Genomic DNA, 21,518 nt, shown 5'->3' with positions numbered 1-21,518 from the left:
CCTGGTGCACACACAGGCCCTGAACGATCACAGGCAGTGCACTTCCAGATCCACACAAGACCCCACAGAACCAAGAGCCCACCTGGAAACACTTTTTTTTTTAAATTTTTTGTTTATTGCAGTAACATTGGTTTATAACATTGTAAAAATTTCAGGTGTACATCATTGTACTTCTATTTCTGCATAGATTACATCATGTTCACCACCAAAATACTAATTACAACCCATCACCACACACATGTACCGAATTATCCCTTTCACCCTCCTCCCTCTCCCCTTCCCCTCTGGTAACCACCAATCCAATCTCGGTCCCTATGTGTTTGTTTATTGTTGTTATTATCTACTACTTAATGAAGGAAATCATACGGTATCAGTCAGAGGGAGAAGGTCAAATACCGTATGGAAACACTCTTGAAAATGACATTCTGCCTTCTTTCACAGCTTTGTTACTTTCTATTTACTTCACATTCTATTTACTGCCTTTCATTCTTCTTCCTGAGAAAATACCAAAGAAATTCATTTCTGAAGTCAACGCATTAAACTTAAACACTCATCAGTACCATGACCCTTTTAGCGGTTTTCTTTAATCAACAAATAATTTGGAGTCTCCTTTTGTGGGTCAGAAACTGCTGTGCAGGGTACAATGCAGTCCACCTTCAAATGCTCAAGAGCTAGCTGCTCCCTGGCACAGAATCCCTACCTCATAGATCTTCCCAGACAAGAAGCTGATCTCTAAAGCAGGAGCAGGAAGACTCACTGCCTCCAGCCCAGAATGCTTCTGTTCCTTTCAGGCCCTCCCAAAGCCAGAGACAACAGTGGGCAGTTCTCATCAGCTAAGAGCCTTGGTTTCCAAGGACTTCCCAATATGAAGCCCCAAATGAGAGGCTGAACGTCCAGCTGGTCAGGATGGAAGCCCGGAAGGGACGTGGAACCTCCAGTTCCACCTACAGGAGTCAGCAGACCGGCTGGGAAGAAAGGCTTTTAACTACGTTGCTAAACACAGTCAGCTCTTGAAGAGTGAAATCCATTCTTCTCGCTGATTTACTTTCCCCTAAGGCAATCCGTGAACCACACTGGAACTCAGCTGGAAAACCATTCTTTGGTGAAACTTCACTTAGGGAAAATGTTTCAAAAGACATTTATGGAGATGTTTTGGCAGAATTTCTCCGACTTTTCAAACCAGAAGGGATGCATCGGTCCCTGTAATCAGTATCTAGAAAAGGGCTGAAGACTATATAAAACGGCCCAAAAAGAGAAGCAGCAGGTCCGTGCAACGGACACTAGTCAGCGAATCAAGAGCTGCAAGCCTTAGTCCCTCCACATCCCAGGCACATGGCCTTGAGAAAACACCCACCATCCAGGGGCCTCACCTTTCTCAGTCCCCCCCCCACCCCCATGGCTCAGGAGGGGTACTGAGGGTCCATAAAACTGTGGGTGGGAGAGGACCAAAGTGCAAAGGTCTCAGTCAGTGAATGTGGTCCACGTCACTTTTTTTTAAATGGCCAAGGCAAACAATCAGGATTTCTTTTTCAGTTTTTTTAGTGGAGTTCCTCTCAAACTAATCATCTTTGTAGCATTTTACAACTGTTGAAATAGTTGTAGATACATTGTCTAATAGTAAGTGCTAAGTTGACCATTGAATCTAAAGTGGAGTCTTTTTTTTCCCCCCCAAAGCCCCAGTAGATAGCCGTATGTCATAGCTGCACATCCTTCTAGCTGTTGTACGTGGGACGCCACCTCAGCATGGCCGGTGGTGCGTCGGTGCATGCCCGGGATCCGAACCCGGGCTGCCAGCAGCGGAACGCGCGCACTTAACCGCTAAGCCACGGGGCCGGCCCTAAAGTGGAGTCTTTTTAAAATGATAAGAGATGACTCAACTCTCACCTGCATGCCTAGCAATATACCTTGTTCCACAAAGATTTCTCTAAATCCCTATAAATGGATCCCTTTCCTGCCCACACGATCACAATCCAGTTACTAGGATACAGATAAATCATGTCACCTCTGGGTGCAATTAAAAAAAGAATTTGTCTTTTTTGAATTATGCTAACAAGATTTCGATTATGTGAACCTTTTTAATTGTCTCCTTTGCTTATCTGTCACTATTACTCTAGTATATGAACTTGAAACTACAGCACTTGTAACAAATTCCCCAACACCTTTTTTTCTCCTTTGACTTAAATCTTGAACTGGTTGCATGTTTTACTGAATCACTAATGCTTTCCACATATTTTTTCCCCAAGTTAAAATACTTCCCATTAGGTATTCTAACGTAACAGAAATCAGTAAAACGCCCAAAGAATCCCCCTCCTCAGGAATCCATTCTGACTCCTCAGTGAGACCTGAAAAACACACAGCTATGCACCTAATCCTTGAAGAATCTCCATTTAGCAGAACATGTGCAAGCCATCCATCCTACCTTTCTGCTCCCACACCCTTTGGATATCAAAATTTCCAGTAATGAGACAGCATTTCATTTCCTGACATATGCTTCCATTGTTCCATGACAAAAATGAAGTAGTGTCCCCATAGGGACAGCCACCAGAGCAAAGAGCCAGTCACTAGGGCTTGCATAACACCTCACAAGCAGGTCAGACCTGCAAGTGGAAAGCATTTGTAGAGACACTCGAGTAGAAGTCATTCGAAAGCACGGTGGTTTCCTTACCAGGGATTGTTTTCTGGATTTAACTGAAGGTTCTGCTGGACAGCAACGTTGGAGTCTAACTGCTAGCACGTGGTTTAAACTTGTAACATCTGCTACAGGTGTCCCCCTCAACATGACTGCATTCTCTATCGTCAATTTTTAGGGGGCCAGAATTTCACGTTCCTTGTTAAGGATATAAGCAATTGTTAGACCAATGCAAAGCAAACACAGTGACAATGGTTCTAACACAATGCTCAAATTCTATTATCCAACATCTCGAGATCCTTAGAGAGGAAAGGTAACAAAGTCCTAAAGAGGCAATGAATAAATAATTCAAATAAAGTAAAAGTGGAGGGAGGGGTCAGGCCACAAATATGAAATAAAGCTGCCATAAGAGACCCTGACATACCTGCTTTTCTTTCCTGTGATTCAATTCACATTTGCTCACGTCTATATTTCCTTTCTTTATGCCTCTTAATTCCCATAGCTGAGCCGAGTTTCCAGCTATATCCGGAATGTTCTCATGCTAACTCCCTCTCATAGGTGTGTGTTTCCATTTCTTTATCCACCTACCATATTTATGTTTACCTGCCTGTTTGTAGATGGTAGGGCCAGTCTCTAAATTTGTTCTCTAGTAGCTTTTTGTGAGCTACTAGAGTGAAAGGAGTGAAAAATCACTCCTGACCTATATACTCTAAGATTACAGCATTTGTGGATAGATATGTGACAGAACTGAATAGTCACCAGCATTTAAACACTAGGGTCTCATGCAGTTTAACAAACCTAGTGGTATGTTTTACAACCTTCCCACATCCTTTTTCCCTTCCTTTTTTTTGGGGGGGTGGTGTGCAGGAGGAGGGCACATTTGTCAATCACTGTTTGATGATAAGGCACCCTAGAAGGAGCCACCTACAAGAGCAGAGAGAGGCTGACAGGCTGACCTCCCCCAGACAAGACCCAACGGCCTTCCAGACACGTGGACATTCTGTAGGGTCTGCCACCTGGGAGCCGTGACAGATTAATGGGAAACAGATGATGGGAGGTGTTTATCTGATTAACCCACAAAGCTTGTTTTTACCTAGAGAACAGAACCCTGGGCAAAAATGGGTCACAGACTTGATGGGGTGTAAAAGGGAGGGAGGTTTAAAAAAAAAAAAAAAGAAAAATGCAGGCACTGGAAATCTCCTGCTGCAAAGGGAGACTCAGGATTTCAAACCCACTAAGGCCATCTTGTGCCAAGGCTGCGGCCAGCCACTCAAAGGGCTCTGAAGGAGACAGCTGGAGTGGGAGACGAGCTCCGGGGTTTCTGGAGAATCAGTGGATCTCGACATCAAGGGACAGAAAATAGGAACTGTGATCCACTGTACCTAACACCACCAGGGAAGAGTATGGCCAGGACACTGTGAGCTTGGTCACAGGGCAGGAGGGAACCGTGCCCCCCACTCCTCTGCAAACCCAAGGCTGCAGAGGCAGGACAGAAGCAGAAGCAGAAGCAGCCTCCCGTGGGAGTGAAGGACAGAATCAGCAAGAAACCCAGGTCAAAGCCTGGAGTCAGAGAAAGCAGGGCAGGGGAGCCAAGAGGGGAAAGAATGGCTCTGGGGGATCTCCTGGCCAGATAACCACCTGTTTTTACTGTTTCTGCAGTCACACAGTGGACACTTGTGCGAGGGGCCTGCCATCTTGGACAACAGAGTGCCAGCAGCACCTATGTGGACCCCACAGCACCGGGAGCAGCTGAGCGCCCAAGCTAACACATGTCACTGCACAGGCCCCAGATGTCTCAGTACCCACAGTGCAAAGAGGTTCCTCATCTTTATTACTAACATAGAAATATCACCCAGGTGCTATTAGGCCCAAGAGTGTCAAAAAGGCATTTTGATGTTTCCAGAAGGAAACCTCTAGTTTTAATGGAAATTCCAAACAGTCAGAGTCAAGAGGCAGTGAGGATTGGAATCCAGTTAATGCTCCAAAGTCCATTGTCACTCAGCAGCCCACCTGAGGGATGAGTGTAACATTAGAAAAGGAAGCTGGAGGGGAGCCTCCCTGCAGGGCCAGGAGGGCTCAGCCACAGGAAACGAGCTCAAACTGAGCGTAGAGGGAAAAAGACACTCAAAGGTGGAGGAAGTGGTACTGGGCCCAGTCAGAAAGCTCGGGAAGGTGCGAGATGATGGAGGAGCCATGCTCATACTCACAGGCTTAAGAAGAAGGGCAGAACCTGAGACAGGGATTGGGGAATGAAGCAGGAGTCGGGGGTCATGGATCACAGCTCCATTCCCCCACCTTCTAAATACAGAAGCCCAGGGCCCTCTACACTGTAGCTAGAGAGGGGTCAGACACTGGACAGAATCTGTACCTCACCCCGAGCCTCTGCGCTGTCACCCACACCATACAGACTCACACCACCTCCATCACCACCAATGAAAGCCAGCACCGATACAGGACTCTTTCCCATTAAGATTGCACCTGCCCTCGGGATCCTTCTCAACACTGTGCCCCAGGGAGCCACCTCCTCCAGATCAGCTACCACATGCGATGAATCCCCTCAGTCACTCTTGCACTAGAAGGTTCTTCTTGAAGAAATGTTCCACTGTTTGTCATTCACCTTTTTGCTGTAACAGTACAGTGCCAAGCACATCACTGCATGACTTGGCTCACGAAAGGAAAATGCTTTGCAAGTTATATATATCTCGTTTCGTTGATGTTTCTGTTGCTGGAAATTGAATAGTTTTCTGCATCAATGGATGAAGCAGCCTTCTCGTATGTTGTTTTTTTGCCTTTAAAAGTTGTCTTTATCCCTGTGATTTGACCTTTAATGAGCAATGAGACTAACCTCGAAGAGTTAGTCATTTCAGTCACCTTTCCAGCTTCTGCCTACCCCATCTCATCTTCATGGGCAGACCACATCATCTCAGAGCTTTTGGGAAAATGCCTCTAAAGCCCCTTTGTGCCAGGTTGTTCTTCACAACTACAAGCATAAATGACATTTGGGGATCTATGGCTAATTTTTTATCCTTTTGTTTAACTCAATACTGGATACTTGAAAGTGTCAGCCACATGGGTCCCAGAGAATCAATCAACAGGGTTTATTTTCTTAATGGGAAGACAAGGTCTGCTTCAGAAAACTGAAGCACAGAGGTTTTAAGCCAAACAAAATTTCTTCAAGGTCAGCCAGTAGAAAACACTCGGATATTAACTTCAAGATCCTAATGACTTCAAACTTTATTTTTTTAATCCTCAATTCCATTCTTTACCCCACAATTCATCCACTTTTCTCTTTGAGATTTAGTCATCAGAGCAGTTGGTCCTCTGCACATTTTTCTGGTGTCTGGAAATAGGATCACTTGCAGGGACCAAAAAATTTATTTTCTCTAGCTCACCTCATAAAATGCAGAAGTCTCAGCCCTATCATGGATTTTTTTTTTTTTTCATTCATATCAGTAAGTTCATGCCCTTAATATGACCATCGTGTTTTTGAGAGACTGAAGCTAGATTAAGAAGGCAAGTCATGCATTGTTTGCTGCAATAAGTTACATTAAACAGTCATACTAAAAGTGTGCAACAAAACAAAAACTACAGTGGAGAAGAGCACATAGGTACAAAAGCTCGGGGTTTCTCTCTGTGCCAAAATCTCATTCCAACATCCTGCCAAGTGCTTCAGAACTGCTGCAATATCAGAAAAGACCTGTCTCGGCTGCTAGCTGTGACCATCAGAGCAGTGTCCCTGTGGCCTTCATTTTTCATGAGGTTTGCTCGGTTGCTAACTATGAAGACTCCACTCCACTCTCGTCCCAATGGGTGAAGAATTCCAAAGTTAACACTGGAGAATTCCAGATGCATGTCACTTCCAATTCATCAAAATGCAGTCCTGGATTCTAAATATTCCTATATTTAATAAAAACAGGAATGAAGTGGAAGAGAATGTAGGGTGAGTAAAATATTGTTTTGGAGAAATTTACTTGATAGCATTTAAAACCATGAGACAAAAGCTGATCCTGGATCCTTCCAGTCAACCATGGGGTAGGACGGAAGGTCTTGAGGGGAGCCACACATGGTGGTAGGCTTAAGACAGCAGCCATTGTCCAACGCCTGTAACAATTCAACTATTTCTTATATGGTGAAGAGGGAAAATAATCTTGAAAAGAAACAAGGACTCAAACAACTGATGTAAAAAAGGTTTTTTTCCCCCCTTGTCATGATTTCCTTTGTCATTTCAACTGAAGACTTTTCCAGGTTTGGTTTTTTTAATCCCAAAGAAATCTCATCTAATATTGCCATTTGGAAAGGGAAAGAATATGTCACAATGGGGTTGGTACTTCATACACATGACGCATGCATTCCCCTTTCTATACATAACCAAAGGATAATATTTAGTGCTATTACAATAAATCTATTCCAGATCTTGCCAATAATAGGAAATGGAACAAGAAAGAGAGTTTTTTTTTAATACAAAGGAAATACTTTGCCCTCTTGGGTGCTGATGTTAATTTATACAGTCAAACCCTCTCATTGTACTCAGGCCGGAGGTAATCAATGGTGAAAAGTGATTAAAGCAGAAAATCCTTTTAAAATGATAAGGCACACCTTAAAATTTTATTTTAACTTGCAGCTATGGTGACTGACCATCCTGGTTTGCCTGTGATGGGACATGGTTGGTGACCTGGCTTATAGCACATAAGGAGACAAATCTTCACATCCTGTTTTGGGCCTCAACCTTTCTTTGAACAAGGGTCTACCAACTGGAATTCTGTGTGGACCTTCTTTCATAAATCACTCCAATCACATGGTCTATAATTTCCACTCTCAGTTTCTTTGAATTCATGCAAGAACTAAAGATACTGGTGAAGACTAGAATCTTTCTATATTTTTACAATGTTTCCCCACTTTTTCTAGTTGTCACAACCCACTGATATTGAGAGAAATGCTTTTGTACTAATTTTGAATCTTTTCCAAGATATTCAATAAATTTTCGAAGCAGTGACTTTTTATACTTGGACTTAATCTGTTTATAAAATATTCATATAACATTTCGTTAAACTACAAAATTCCAGTAATAAGTGCAATTGGCATTAGGAGGTTTAGGAACAAACACTGACTTCTTAAGCATCCAGTTCAACCCCTCGAGCAGGAAGACATGTATGTCCTAGGAGATAGCGGGCTGGAGTGACTGCTGATGCTCCATGTGCCATGGGGATGTGTGTTTTACATGGATTACATGTAGAATACATAAGTTAATGCAGTGAGCCAGTAATATGGAAGCTGGTTAGAAAAACTCCTATACTGAAATATTTAAGCATATCTTGCAAAAGACAGAATTTTCTGAAAAGGAGTTAGCTCATTAGGATTTTGATTTGGCCCATTTTAGAGTAAATCTGTTTTCCACTGCCTTATTATTCCTGGGAAATACCAATTCATACTCCTGTCTCAAATCTCTGCTAGTTATCAACTATATTTCAACCAATATTGAACTTCCATAGTATTTAGCGTGTTAGGTGCCTGGATTTGTTCTAGATCCAGGATGAGGGGTGGAGAAAGTTTATGTAAAGTCACAGGCCTTTTCTTCAGATAGACACAATTTATACATATGAAATAACTGGGAATATGTAAAGCAGGTAATTACAAAGCAACTGATTAAATATAATCGAGGGTCCATACACATTTTACAGTCACTCCGTGCTATAGGCAGTTGAGAAGTGAATGGTCAACGTTGGCCGAAGGTCCTACAGATCTTACTTTGTTTCCAACAAGATTATGAACCCTCTCGATGCCCTGATCCTCCAGTCCCTGAGGTTTGAGTCTGCTACACAATTACTCGCCAGCCACGGTCAGACAAAGATTGTCACACAAGACGCTTGCAGCCTCACCACACTAACACCAAGTGAAGTGAAATTACACAGATTTCCCTCCGCATCCATGGGTCTCCAACAGGGAAGCAGGGAGGAGGAAGGACCAGAAACCATTCCTTCCACCCCACCCATGCATACCACACTCCAGACGCAGACTGGTCCTCAACAGGATAATTTATGCCCTCTTAATTAGAGGCCTGAATTAAGACTACAACATATATTAAATAAAAGCAAAATTACTCACGTATGAAAAACGTCTATACATCAAGTGAATTTTAGTTCCTTTTTTTCTTTTTAAGATATTACATACTTGCCTCAACTTGGCCCAGTGCCAGGAGGAAACCAAGCCCGTTTTAGAAACCCTACACATAGAGATTGTCTACTTAGCATAAATAATTGCTTTCATTGACAGTCAACCCACGTATACAGGTGGGGAAACCAATGGGCCCAGGAAAAATCGATGGCTGCAGGAATGGCCCTAGTAGAGTTCCTGAGTGACCCCAGGCAAGCCATTCTGAACCAAAATACATCTGCTCAACAGCATATTGCTCTGTATCCACGTATGCCCTGTCCTGTGCTGACCTGAGATTTCCCTTTCAATCACCTGACCAGAACCTGGGACCTCAGACCCCACACTTCCCCACAGGGAGCTTCGCAGAGTCACCAGGAGGCACATGAAGGTCACTTCAACTGGCTGGAGGTTCACACTGGCACAGCCCCAGGAAGAACCTCATCTCGCCCAGCATTGCCAAAAAGAACTTCATCGACAATCCGCCTTACCTCCAGCTCTATTCACTAACCAAACAGCAAAGGAAGTCAGAATAAACAGGGCTTCAAAAACTATTGCTAGAAATTGCTTCACTAAAAACCAACAATTCATGATAGGGTCTAACCCAAGTAAATAGCATAACAGTGAATATTTTATTTTATTCCCATAAGTGGCATTTCTCATCACATGTTTAATCACTGAGGGCAGATGCCAAGCATCCCTTTCCACAGATGTCACTCACCAATGCAGGCATGGACCCTCACGGACAGCTGTGTCCTTAGGATGATGCTGTGCTTCTTGCCCCGCCTAATGGTGACAGGAGACAAAACATACATGGGCATCAGAGGAGCTGGCGAGAAGATGCCTACATGATGTCAATCAACTTGAAGGTTCTGACACACCCACCTGAAAGAGGCTCCAGATAAGCAGGGTCCTAGACAGAACAAGAATCTATCCTGAAATAACGTGACATTACAGGGCTTTACGGAAAATAAAATAATGCAGTTTGCCTTTACTGGATTGGCACATGCATTTTATTGTCAAACCCAGTCAACTCATTCTATCCACAGAGTTAGTATGTAGTCATGCTTGACCATGTTGGGAAAATTTTAAAATCTGTGCCCATGAAGTGAAATCCCTGGAATGTAACAACACAAATCTGCTTGACCATTCCCATGGCTATTTTTACATTTTTTGCGTATAGGAAAAGGGTACACATAGTGGGGTCATCAGCAAGAGCGCCTTTGCCGTCTATCAGTTCAAGACTTACGGCTTTTGTCTTTTACAGGAAGATGAGAGTCCACCAAAGAGCTCATAGGCTATTTATTATCAGGAATGCCCATTTACACCACACCTTGTCCCATCTTTGCTTCCTTCTCACTTCATTTCTTATGAGGAAAAAAAAGGATGGCCCCTTCCCCAACTCCACTCCTACTAGGGCTCATCCTGCTCTATGCAGAAAAGGACTAAAGCACAGAGCAGTTGATCTAGAAGAGAAAAGGGTGAAAATATGAGTCCTAGCTACCTGGGGGTGACAAAAGCTCTGAGGTTTGGAGAAAGGGGGAAGCCAGTGGACAAAGGTTAAATGGAGGCAGCCAACCAGCATGGCAGCAGGTAACCTGCTGGGTCTCTCAGTGGCTGAATTTCCCTTCCCTGTCACTCTTCGGGCCACTCTCATCTCTCCCCATCAGGGCTTCATTTATACCTGAGTCTAGCAGTGCTTTCCTGTTTCCTGATTTTGTGGTTGTGTTGGAGAGAGAGGGAACATACATCTCACCAGGGCACACTGTTAATACTGTGATCATGAACTCACAGTAATCCTGAAACAATTACATTTTTTTATTCTTGAGACCACATAAGAAGGGAAAGTAAGGGTTTTTTTTTATTCTTTTAAAGGAGAAAGGAAAACCAGTTGCATAGTCCCACAAAAGCATGCAGTAGCCTCCAGCCCAGCAGCTGCTTGTAGGTGGAGAATCTGCATTCACGGTCCCTTCAAGTCCCCATGAGCCCTTCATTTTGACTTTGCTTGTTCATCTGATTGTTTTACATTTGCTGTGTGCAAGGCGCTGGTCTTGAGGAGCTTACAACTACACAACACTTGACCCATTCCAGAAGATAAGTTTGAGATTCCTACAAACACAGCCTTCTTCAAAACTTTCTTTCTAACACATAAAAAATCTTTTTCTCTCTTGACAAACCTGATGTCACCACTCCTTCAGTCGTGTGATCATACTAGGAAGAGAGTTTCAATTAAATGCATTGAACTGAATTATTGAATAGCCTTTTATGCGAACCTCCAGGAAAGGTGTTCTGGGGGTGGGGGCAGTGCTATCAGGGGTGTGGCCTCACCCAGAGCTGGACAGAGGCCAAGCTGGGAGCAGAAACAACTGAACCCCTGACGCTGGCCAGACTCTAACTATGAGAAACAGCAAACCCTAAGTCCTCAAATCTGGAGGATTTTCTATCACTCATATTATCAGCAGTTATGAGTCAATAATAAATACCAAATGAATGGTAGAAAAAGCACATGCTTCAGATGCCCAGAGGGGGAAAAGCATGGGATGGCCAGGGAAAATATTTCAGAGTAGCTCAAGTTGTGAAGACATTCAGAAGGGGCCCACTGATAGCCCATACTTTTATCTCCAAACCATGCAAAGTTGCATTTTTGAGGAAATGCTAAGTTTTCCCACAGAATTCTCAAGTCCCACAGTAAGTGTGTGGGGCGGTTGCTCTGGGATCCCAGGCACCTGCATGAAAACCAGGACAGTCTTTCTGAGGAGGCCACGGCAGGCCCATCCTTCTAGAGGTGTCACCTTTTCTGTGCTTGCACACTGAGAAACCAGGCAATTGGATTGGTTAAGCTAAACCCTAATGGAATTTAAAAGGGCATAAAACAAAAAATGCCTGTTTTTTAGTAGTTTTATCACTTATAATTTTTCTGCTTCAATATTCTACCTCCGGGGCCGGCCCCGTGGCTTAGCGGTTAAGTGAGCGCGCTCCACTGCTGGCGGCCCAGGTTCGGATCCCGGGCGCGCACCGACGCGCTGCTTCTCCGGCCATGCTGAGGCCGCGTCCCACATACAGCAACTAGAGGGATGTGCAGCTATGACACACAACTATCTACTGGGGCTTTGGGGGAAAAAATAAATAAATAAAATCTTTAAATGTCTCCCTGCAAAAAAAAAAAAAAATATTCTACCTCCTTCCCTGCCTGCTTCTGTACACAAAATCCTACAATGGTAGAAACCTGTGTGGAGCCAGGCTGCGGAAGCCGCCTGACAAGGGGTGAGGCCCCAATCCCAGGAGTTCCTGGCAAAGGAGGGGGCCAGCCAAGGCGAAGACAAGGGGGTGGTGAGTGTGGCCAGGTTCACAGAAGGTGTCCATCTCCCACCCTTTCCCCTCCCCCACCTCTCACAGTCACCTGCACCAACCCACCTTTTGCTGAACAACTGCCTCACTATATAACCTTCTCTTGGGTTTACAGAGGATAAAGAGTCCCAGCTTTTTTAAGGAACTGGTTTAACCTCAATACTAAAATCTAACAAAAAAGACACACACAAAAAATTAAGATGCAAATATCTAAGAAAACATTGGCAAACCAAATTATGCAATATGTGAAAATAATACAACAGAACTAAATAAGGTTAATCCTAAGAATTCAAGAAGAATTACAGGAAGTCCAAGTTTTATTTATATCAAATATCAACGTAGAGAGGACACCCATCACAAGGTCCCTTCCAATTTCATAGCTTCCCTCCCTCCACCACTATATTTTCTAATTGGTTAATGCTGACATATTGGAGAAAGGTTGATTATTACTTATTTCTTCTACATATGGCCATCTCATCACTATTATTGATTCTAAAAATCTTTTAGCTGCTTCTTTTGGCTTCTTTTAGGGAAACAATCATATCATCCTTTTTAAAATAATCATTTTATCCCCACTTTTCTAGTAACTATGCCCTTGTCTTCTGTTTCATGGCCAAAACTTTCAGATGAAAATTAAATAATCATGGATGTACTTTCCCCTGCCCCCGATGGGATACTATGTCAGTTTGGGTTCAGAAAATAATAATCATAAGTTGTTAACATTTATGGAATGCTAATCATGTGCCAAACGACGTCCTAAGAACTTTATACAGATTTAGTCTTCAAAAATTCCTATGAAGTAGGTAACATTATTGCCATTTGTAAAATGAGGAAATTGAGGCCCAGAAGAGTTAAGCAAGGTAGCTGAAGTCACACAGCTAGAAAGTAACGAGCTAGGATTCAACCTAGCCAGCCCAACCCCAGAGCCCGTGCTCCTATCACCTCCCTACAGCTGCCTCCCAGACGGGTGCTCCTTCACTCATTCCCTCATCCACACATGTTCACTGGCACCTAGTGTGTACTGGACTATATATCAGGTGCACAAAGTATATTCTGTCAAGACAGCAACATAGAAATCCTGCCTGCTGGCCTGCCGTGCAGATTTTGGACTTGAGACTGCAACATCAATTCTTACCTGAATTTCCAGCCTGCTGGCCCAATCTACAGATTCCAGACTTGCCAGTCCCCATAATGGGGGGAGCCAATTACTTGAAAGAAAACTCTCTAGACAGATGTATAGACTAGATGGATGAAATAAAATAGATTAGATAGATGAGACTAGAAGGATAGATAGTTACCTTATTAGTTCTATTTCTCTGGAAAATCCTAATAAAAACTTTGGTATCTTGCCTTCATGGAGCTTCCATGTTCCAAAAATGAAATCGGTGAGAGGCTGCCAATGTGGAGTCACTCTAAGCACTTTAGTGATCCTTTTTTTCCTGATATCGGCATGCTGTATCAGTGTCACAGCTGCCACTCCTTCCGAACCTGCCCGTTTACAACAGAGTGAGATGGAAATGCATCCAGTACTAGAATCTGGGGACCCAGAAGGCGAAGGCAGTTTAGTTTGACCTGAAACTCCCCAGGGAGATTCCGACTCCAGTCCTATCAGCACAGCCACTGCCAGGGAAACATCACCAGCTTCAGAAACCAGCCACAGCCAATGGGCTGCCCACGTCCAAGGCCAGTGCTATGCAAGTGACAAGAGACCTATCTAAAATAGATGCTCAATTCAAGGAGACTCCAGTTGAAGCAGACACGCCAGGGACGTGACAGTACTATTGCTAAAAGAACTTCCAGAACTTCCTGGTTTCTCAGAATACACAAGTTTCTCCTACAATAATGTCTCTGGCCTCGGGAACAAAATATGGTTTAACCAAATAAGTCTCACAGAAACCGTGTGTTTCAGTTCTGTCCCTATCTCTCAAGAGAATATTTTTATAAGAATAACATATAAAGTCTTTTTGTGACTATAAGAACAAGGGCTTACATTATTGTATTGAGTGGCATAGAGCCAAAGGCCTGGAGAATTTTTCTTAGAACCAACAGCAGAATTGATGCCCCCAAATATTCCTCTACTCAAATCAGAACTATGACTTCAGTCAGGAGCAGAACACATATGTTTGACCACGCATCAGAAGCAGAGACGAGGGCCCCCTCAGCAGCTGCCCCAGGAATAAGCTTCCTCATATTAAGCTTCTGGAGCTGTGCGATTCAGCCAGTGCTCTGCCTGAGGGATAAAGAGATGAAGGATTTGAACCAGTCATCAGCTAGAAAAGGATAGTGCTAGCTAACATTAATTTGCTCAGAAGCTCAAAGTCCAAGAGAGCCAGGTGCCACTACATTCATGTCCAGATGCACTCTGGTCTTCCCTAGTAGGCAGTAGAGGTGAAAAGCGTCAACTCTGAAGCCAGCTGTATGATCTTGGACAAGTTACTTAGCCTCTCTGAGCCTCAGCTTCCTTGTCTGTAAAATGGGATAACAATATTATGCTTTTAGTATCCAATCTAAGAAACAAAGACTTACTCCTATTTTCTTTTAAGAGTTTTGTAGTTTTAGCCTTAACCCCAGCAGGTGCCCCCAATGGAAAAAAAGCCTTTGTTCAACCCATCACAATGCCCAGTTCCTGTGTAATCCTGCTGCCTCTCCTTCTCAGTCCCACATTCTCTCTTGACCTATCTCCATCTGCCCCCACCCCATTACTCTTCTGCTTCCTCTCTCCCCAGGGACACCATAAATCTCCCTCTTATTATAGCCCCGGCCTTGCCTTGGTCCTCTCATAACTTGATTTCTCTCTAGAACATGATGATGTTCTTAACTGTCCTTTCTTTGAAGTTTTCTCTCCCCTTGATGAGGCAGACACTGCCGGGTACCTACCCAATACCCATTTTCCTCTTTTATCTTATAAAGGAAACCCAATTTTGTTTGAGGTGACAATATACCCAACTACATTCTCCAGTCTCCTTGGCCACCAAGGGTGGCCATGTGACATAGTCCTCTTCAGTGAACTATAGGTAGAAGTTGCTGGTAGAGCATCTAGAAAAGCTCTTTAAAAAGAGCAGACCAGGGGGCCGGCCCCGTGGCTTAGCGGTTAAGTGCTCAGGCTCCGCTGCTGGCGGCCCGGGTTCGGATCCCGGGCGCGCACTGACGCACCGCCTCTCTGGCCATGCTGAGGCCGCGTCCCACATACAGCAACTAGAAGGATGTGCAGCTATGACATACAGCTATCTACTGGGGCTTTGGGTGAAAAATAAATAAATAAATAAATAAAATTAAAAAAAAAAAAAAGAGTAGACCCAGCGGGCACCACTTGCTCTTCATTCCGCCTAGCTAAGGCAGGGACTGTTATATCCTTAGTAATAGAGGTAGAGGGTTAGGTGGACACAAGCCCTCAATTCATGGTATGGCCATGGATCTAAGTTGTGGCCAACGGCATGTGAGTGAAAGCTATATGCACAAAGAATGGACATGCACTTCCTCTGTCCATTTCCTTCTTCCTGGTGGCTGGAATGCAGATGAGGAGGTATAAGCTAAAGCAAGTCCGGACACAGAGATGGAATCCTTATTTTGAGGATGGTATCGCTGGTCTACCCGTCTCAAGAAGGATTGCCTACATTTGGATTCTTACACAATAAAGAAATTTTACCTTAAACTGCTATACCTAGGAATCTCTTGGCTACAACCAAGAAGACTGCACCCTAACCAATACATGCCTTCCTGCCTTGATATGAAGCTGGAGGGATAGTGGCCATATTGTAACTATGATGAAGCATGCAAGATGAAAGCCACACCCTAAGGATGGCAGAGCAGAAAGATAAAGAAGCCTGGGTTCTAAGAGCATCTTGTAATCAACATATTATCCTCGAAACAACATAATTATCCATCTTTTCTTTAATAGACTTCATTTTTTTTTTTTTTTTAGAGAAGTTTTGGGTTTACAACTCCTTTCCTCCAAGCAATCACCCCAGCCTCTCTGGTCCTTGATGCTTCTCACCTGGGTCCCAGGCAAATAGTTCTCACCTGGCCATGTCCCACCTTGAGTGTGGCTTGACATAAACTCAGACTAACATGTATAAACCTCTTTTCCCCCTCCCCAAACTGCCCCCACTCCATAACCTCGCTACCTCTCTAAGCAATCCACCCTCTGTACACTATCCGTCTAATGTCATGTGTCCATTTTGTTCTCCTGTTTCCATCTACTCAACCAGTACATCTCCAGATTCACAGCTCCCTCCCTCTCCAGCCCAGGCCCTAATCCACCCACCTTCCTCAGCCACCAGGTTCAGGCCCATTAGGTCACTCCCTTCTCCTCCTCATAGTGGGCCACATCTAACTGCAGCCTCCCTGCTCTAAGTTCTGTCTACTCACCCCACCCTCCCTCTTACTTGAGGAGCTCCATGAGGGCTCCCTCTTTGCAGGTCAGTTCTTTTCTGACTCCAACCCACACCGTAAAGCCCAGTGCCTACCTGGGCTCCCCTACACCCACCTGCTGCCATCTTTGTCCTGTTGTACAATCTGGCATTTGAAGGTATTCAGAGCCTTTCCAATTCCACTGTCCACTCAGCATGGGAGTTCATTCTCTCTGTCTCACTTACTGCAGCATCTTCAGGACAGGTCTCCCTCATGTAGTGGAATCACCTGGGGGGGGGCTTTAAAAAGCACGCTGCCTGGGCCCACCCCCCAAGATCTGATTGCACTGGTCTGGGGCTGGGCATGGGAGGGAGGTTTTTAAAGTTCCTCAGATGGTTGCAATAGTATCCAAGATTGACAACCTCTGCTAAAGGTTCCAGACCAAGCACCCGACCACCTGAGGATCTTTTTAAAAGGGGAAATTCCCCGGGCTCCACCCACACCAAACCTCCTGAAGCAGGCGCCTAGAAACCAGCACTTCTAAGCAGCTTCCTCACAGGGTATTTAGAGGGAGCCAGTCCAGCAGTGGCCCAAAGCTGGTGTGCAGGGGGCTCTGGGCTACCCCGCTCAGCCTAGCACTGAAGTCACCCGCTAGGCACCTTTTGTTTGAAAGGGCCAGTTTTCTCCCCTCGGTGACCAGAGGCAGGGGTTAGTGGTCTGCACTTGGAGCCTTGCACAGCCTTGAGGAGACAGGAGACCCTTAATAACCATCATTGGCTTGCCAAAAGAGCCTCAGACAACACACCTGCACTCTCAGCTGGAGATTATCACTTAAGAGGAAAAGAGGGGGGAGTCTTCATGGCTTCCCATCCACACCCTAACCAGAATCTCTCTTTTAACTTGTTGAGGTTTTTGTTATTTGGTTTGGTTTTTCAGGTTCAGTAGGTTTTTAGATTTAGGTTCAAAATGTATTTTAGGTGATTTCCCATTCCACCAGATCTAGGTGCAGAGGAAACCCAGACAAAGATGTGACTGGATGAGGTTAACTTTTGTTTCAGACAGTAAGAAGCGAAAACTGCTTCCTATTGTTTCTACCTTGACATTCTGGGATGCAAAGAACTCTTTGAGAATCTGATGAAAAGCTGTGAAACCTCCCCACCCAAAAACCCTGCACACACACAAACTGTGCAGAAGCCTTGGGGGTTCACGGACCCCCACACACATGGATCCTTGGGGCTTCTCTGCTGCAGGTTGAGAAGTTAGGTGTCTAAGGGTCAAATCAGTGCTCTCCGCACACCCCTTTGTCCCTCTAAACACGTCCACTGCAAAGCTGGCGGGGTTGGGATCGGGGCCGAGTGGGGCCCACCCCTGCACAGGGGCTTCCTCATAGCCCACCCCACCCCTGCCTGGCCTCACATCCTTCATTTCTGAGCCACAAGCCTCACACTGCCAGGCTCTCCCCACCCACATTCCACAGGGCTTTGTCCGACTTTGCCCACCCACACACAACCCTACGAGGACAGGAGTTGGGGTGGGGTGAGTGTTCACCAGCACCCCCGTAGCAGGTGAGGAAATCGAGAGATAAGCAGCAGCTCTCTTCAGAGCCGACCCTCTGGGACAGGCCTCAGAGGAGTGAAGCCTACGAAAAGGTGAGTGCCACAAGTTACTCAGTTAGGAGCATCTGGGGTTATGTACCTCAAGTCCAGCAACCTCACTGGTCCTCACAACGTCCCTGAAGCACCGTGCTTCTCAGGCCCACTCAGCTCTACCATGTTCCCACCTACTGCCCCCTCCACCTCCCGAAGCCACTATCTCCCCTTCAGGGCTAACCTCAAGCCCCACCTTCTCCATGACAGTTCCCTGTGGACCTGAGCTGGCACTGGTTTCCTTTCAGAGGCAATGGCGGTGGGAACAAGCAAAAAGGGTGAGGGGCTCTGGCCCAGCTCTGCCCTATGGGCAAGGCTCCAGCCCTGGTTTCTTTAACTGAAAAAATGAGATCTCGGAATGGCTGACCTGCGTAGACCCCTCCAGGTCTAAAATCCAGTGAATCCTATTTCCATGTATCATCTTCTCAAATGCTGACTAATTACAGTAAGGGCTACTAGCTTTGAGTATGTATTATACGCCCGAAACTAGCTTAACGTTTTAGAGACATCATCACATTTTACCTCACAACAACCCACGGAGGCAGTATTATGATTATATTATCCCCACTCACAAAGAAACTGAGGTTCAAAGAGGTGAAGTAACATCTCCATGGCCACACAGCAATGAGACTAATCGCAAAGCCCCTATCCCTAACCACTATGCGATGCTGCTCTCTGCTATGCTCTCCTTGGGTACCAGAGACCCTGTTGGGATCCCTGCTGATACAGGGAGGAAAAAGGGATTGGGTAATACTGTCCTCATTTTATAAATAAATTATATAAACTCCTATCAGAGGTAAAGTGGCTTGCCCAAGGTCACAGAACGGCAGGGGCAGAAATAATAATCCAGAGGCTTCGGGGCTTCTGTTTCCACTGCACTATGCTGTGGTTGCTAATTTCCCTGGCCTTGGAAGGCAATGAGCAGACCTGGCTCTACTTTGTTAGCATAATAATTGCTTTGTCCTTCCACTTTTGAAGGTCTTTCTCCTCTTCTCTGATTAGCTACAGCTGGAGTGATAATTCTAAACAACAAGTGAGTTAATTTTTAGTCTTGACATAAAAGAGCAGGGTAATGGATAAAAACAAAGAAACAAACTCCTCCGGCCAGGAAAACTCACTCAAAACACACTGTAGGAAAAACACCACTATTTTCACCCAGCCCGTCAGATGTCTTCATTAGATGGTCACATTAGCAGATATTTTGCTATAGTTTACACAAAGAAATCATCAAGAGAAAGAATGGTATTTCATTTGCCCTTTTCATGCCTCAAAAGGGTAATTCTTAACTAGGAAGAAATTATATTTTAACTCCCATTCATGGGAGACAAGGGTTCTTAGGCACACAGACTTTGCCAGATGCCACACTTCTAGGAGAGGACCCAGGAGGGATGCTCCGTGCAAGTGATGCTGTGAATGTGCCCAGACACCTCCCACCTGTGCAGGAAGGCTCAGCCCGCAGGCTGCTTCCAGCCAGCTCCCAGTGATTAGCCATGTGCTGCCAGTGCTCAGGGCTGGTAAATGACCTGGGGATAACCAGGCTGACCTGGCCATCCCAGGACATCACCATCCTGCCATGACTTCTGCAACCCAGGCCAGGGACGGAGGGGCCTCCCCACCAGAGATCAGTAAAGGTGGCTTCTTCACACTCTTTGGGACAAAGAGGTGTGTCATCCTGAGTACATTCTAAAGGACAAGGGGCGGGTCACCACAAATGAAGACTATTTCAAAGACAAACTCTGGGGTGAGTTTGGGGCACACCTGTCAAATGTGCAGCAACTCAACATCATTTGGGCTACCTTCCCCCGTTTGCAGGTTCCCACGTCATGAGTCCCGCCTTCTCATCTTGCCATAATTCATTTCCCAGCATCCTGTGTTGTTAGGGTGCAGAAATGTGGTCACAGCTGCACCTATCAGATGGATCCATGGCCAGGTGCCGATTCAGAAGGGAACAAAGTAAGAAAGTCAGCCCCAGGGCCTACGCTGGGTCCCTGGCTCTTCAGGAACAGCTGTGGAGGAACTTCCAGCACCTGGATGCTGGTGTTGACAGTGTGAGCTGTAGTGTCAGGGCCAGATGATGGCAGCAAGTGTGTCTTCCTGGAGCCACCCTGCAGTGAGGTCGGGTGCTGTTTCAACTGGAGCCAGTGTCTTAGCCTGGGACTGATGATGTCCTTGTATGAACCAACCTTATGTCACCAAAGGTACAAACGTACATCCTGAGTAGAACCTGAAGTGCCTCTGCCCAGAAGCTCCTGGGATGGAAGAGGAGTACCGACTTGGGAATCGGTCTCACCTATGTTCAAACCTGGCTCCACCATCTACCAGCTCTGCTGTCCTGGACACGTACTTTAACTCCTGACCCTCAGTTGTTTCAAATGAAAAATGGAGACAATAAAATCCAATCACATCACTGGTAAGAGAATGAACTATTAAACAAACATACCGTGAATAAGGTGCCTAGTGTAGTGGTTGGCATAGCAAGTGCTCCGTAAATGTTCTTTTCTTCCCCCCTCTTAACTCTTTTTTTTTTTTTTTAAAGATTTTATTTATTAATTTTTTCCCCCAAAGCCCCAGCAGATAGTTGTATGTCATAGCTGCACACCCTTCTAGTTGCTGTATGTGGGACGCGGCCTCAGCATGGCCGGAGAAGTGGTGCATCCGTGCACGCCCGGGATCCGAACCCCGGGCCGCCAGCAGCAGAGCGCGTGCACTTAACCGCTAAGCCACCGGGCCGGCCCCCGCCTCTTAACTCTTGATACTGTTTTGTAATATACTAACACTTTTTTTTCCCAAACTGCCATCTCCAAATCAGTCAAGTTTTGACAAAAAAGAAAAAAATCACGGGGCCGGCCCGGTGGCATAGTGGTTAAGTTCACATGCTCTGCTTCGGCGGTCCGGGGTTCGCAGGTTCAGATCCTGGGTGCGGACCTATGCACCGCTCATCAAGCCATGCTGTGGCAGCATCCCACATAAAGTAGAGAAAGACGGGCACGGATGTTAGCCCAGGGCCAATCTTCCTCAGCAAAAAAGAGGAGGATTGGCAACAGATGTTAGCTCAGAGCTAAGCTTCCTCACAAAAAAAAAAAGTAGAGGAAGATTGGCACAGATGTTCACACAGAGACCATCTTCCTCAAGCAAAAAGAGGAAGATTGGCAATGGATGTTAGCTTAGGGTCAATCTTCCTCACCAAAAAAAAAAAAAAAAGTATAGGCTGGCCCCATGGCATAGAGGTTAAGTGTGCACGCTCTGCTGCTGGCGGCCCGGGTTCGGATCCCGGGTGCGCACCGATGCACTGCTTGTCAAGCCATGCTGTGGTGGCATCCCATATAAAGTGGAGGAAGATAGGCACAGATGTTAGCCCAGGGCCAGTCTTCCTCAGCAAAAAGAGGAGGATTGGCATG

General features: G+C 45.4%; 1 protein-coding gene across 4 annotated transcripts in view; it reads right to left on the bottom strand.

Annotated features, from left to right (window-relative positions):
* The window catches only part of FHOD3 (formin homology 2 domain containing 3), a 466,256-nt gene that overhangs the window by 381,233 nt on the left and 63,505 nt on the right, over positions 1-21,518 (bottom strand). For all 4 annotated transcript variants that reach the window (XM_014781352.2, XM_087439151.1, XM_087439152.1 and 1 more), the window contains exon 3: positions 9,498-9,562. In XM_014781352.2, coding sequence (XP_014636838.1) covers positions 9,498-9,562 — 65 coding nt within the window. The remainder of the gene's footprint in view (positions 1-9,497; positions 9,563-21,518) is intronic.

This window comes from Ceratotherium simum, chromosome 14, assembly GCF_057802395.1.
Source record: "Ceratotherium simum simum isolate JZ-2026a chromosome 14, ASM5780239v1, whole genome shotgun sequence".
Lineage (NCBI taxonomy): Eukaryota > Metazoa > Chordata > Mammalia > Perissodactyla > Rhinocerotidae > Ceratotherium > Ceratotherium simum.
The sequence above is the reverse complement of the archived record's forward strand: the minus strand, read 5'-3'. Positions and strand labels throughout refer to the sequence as shown.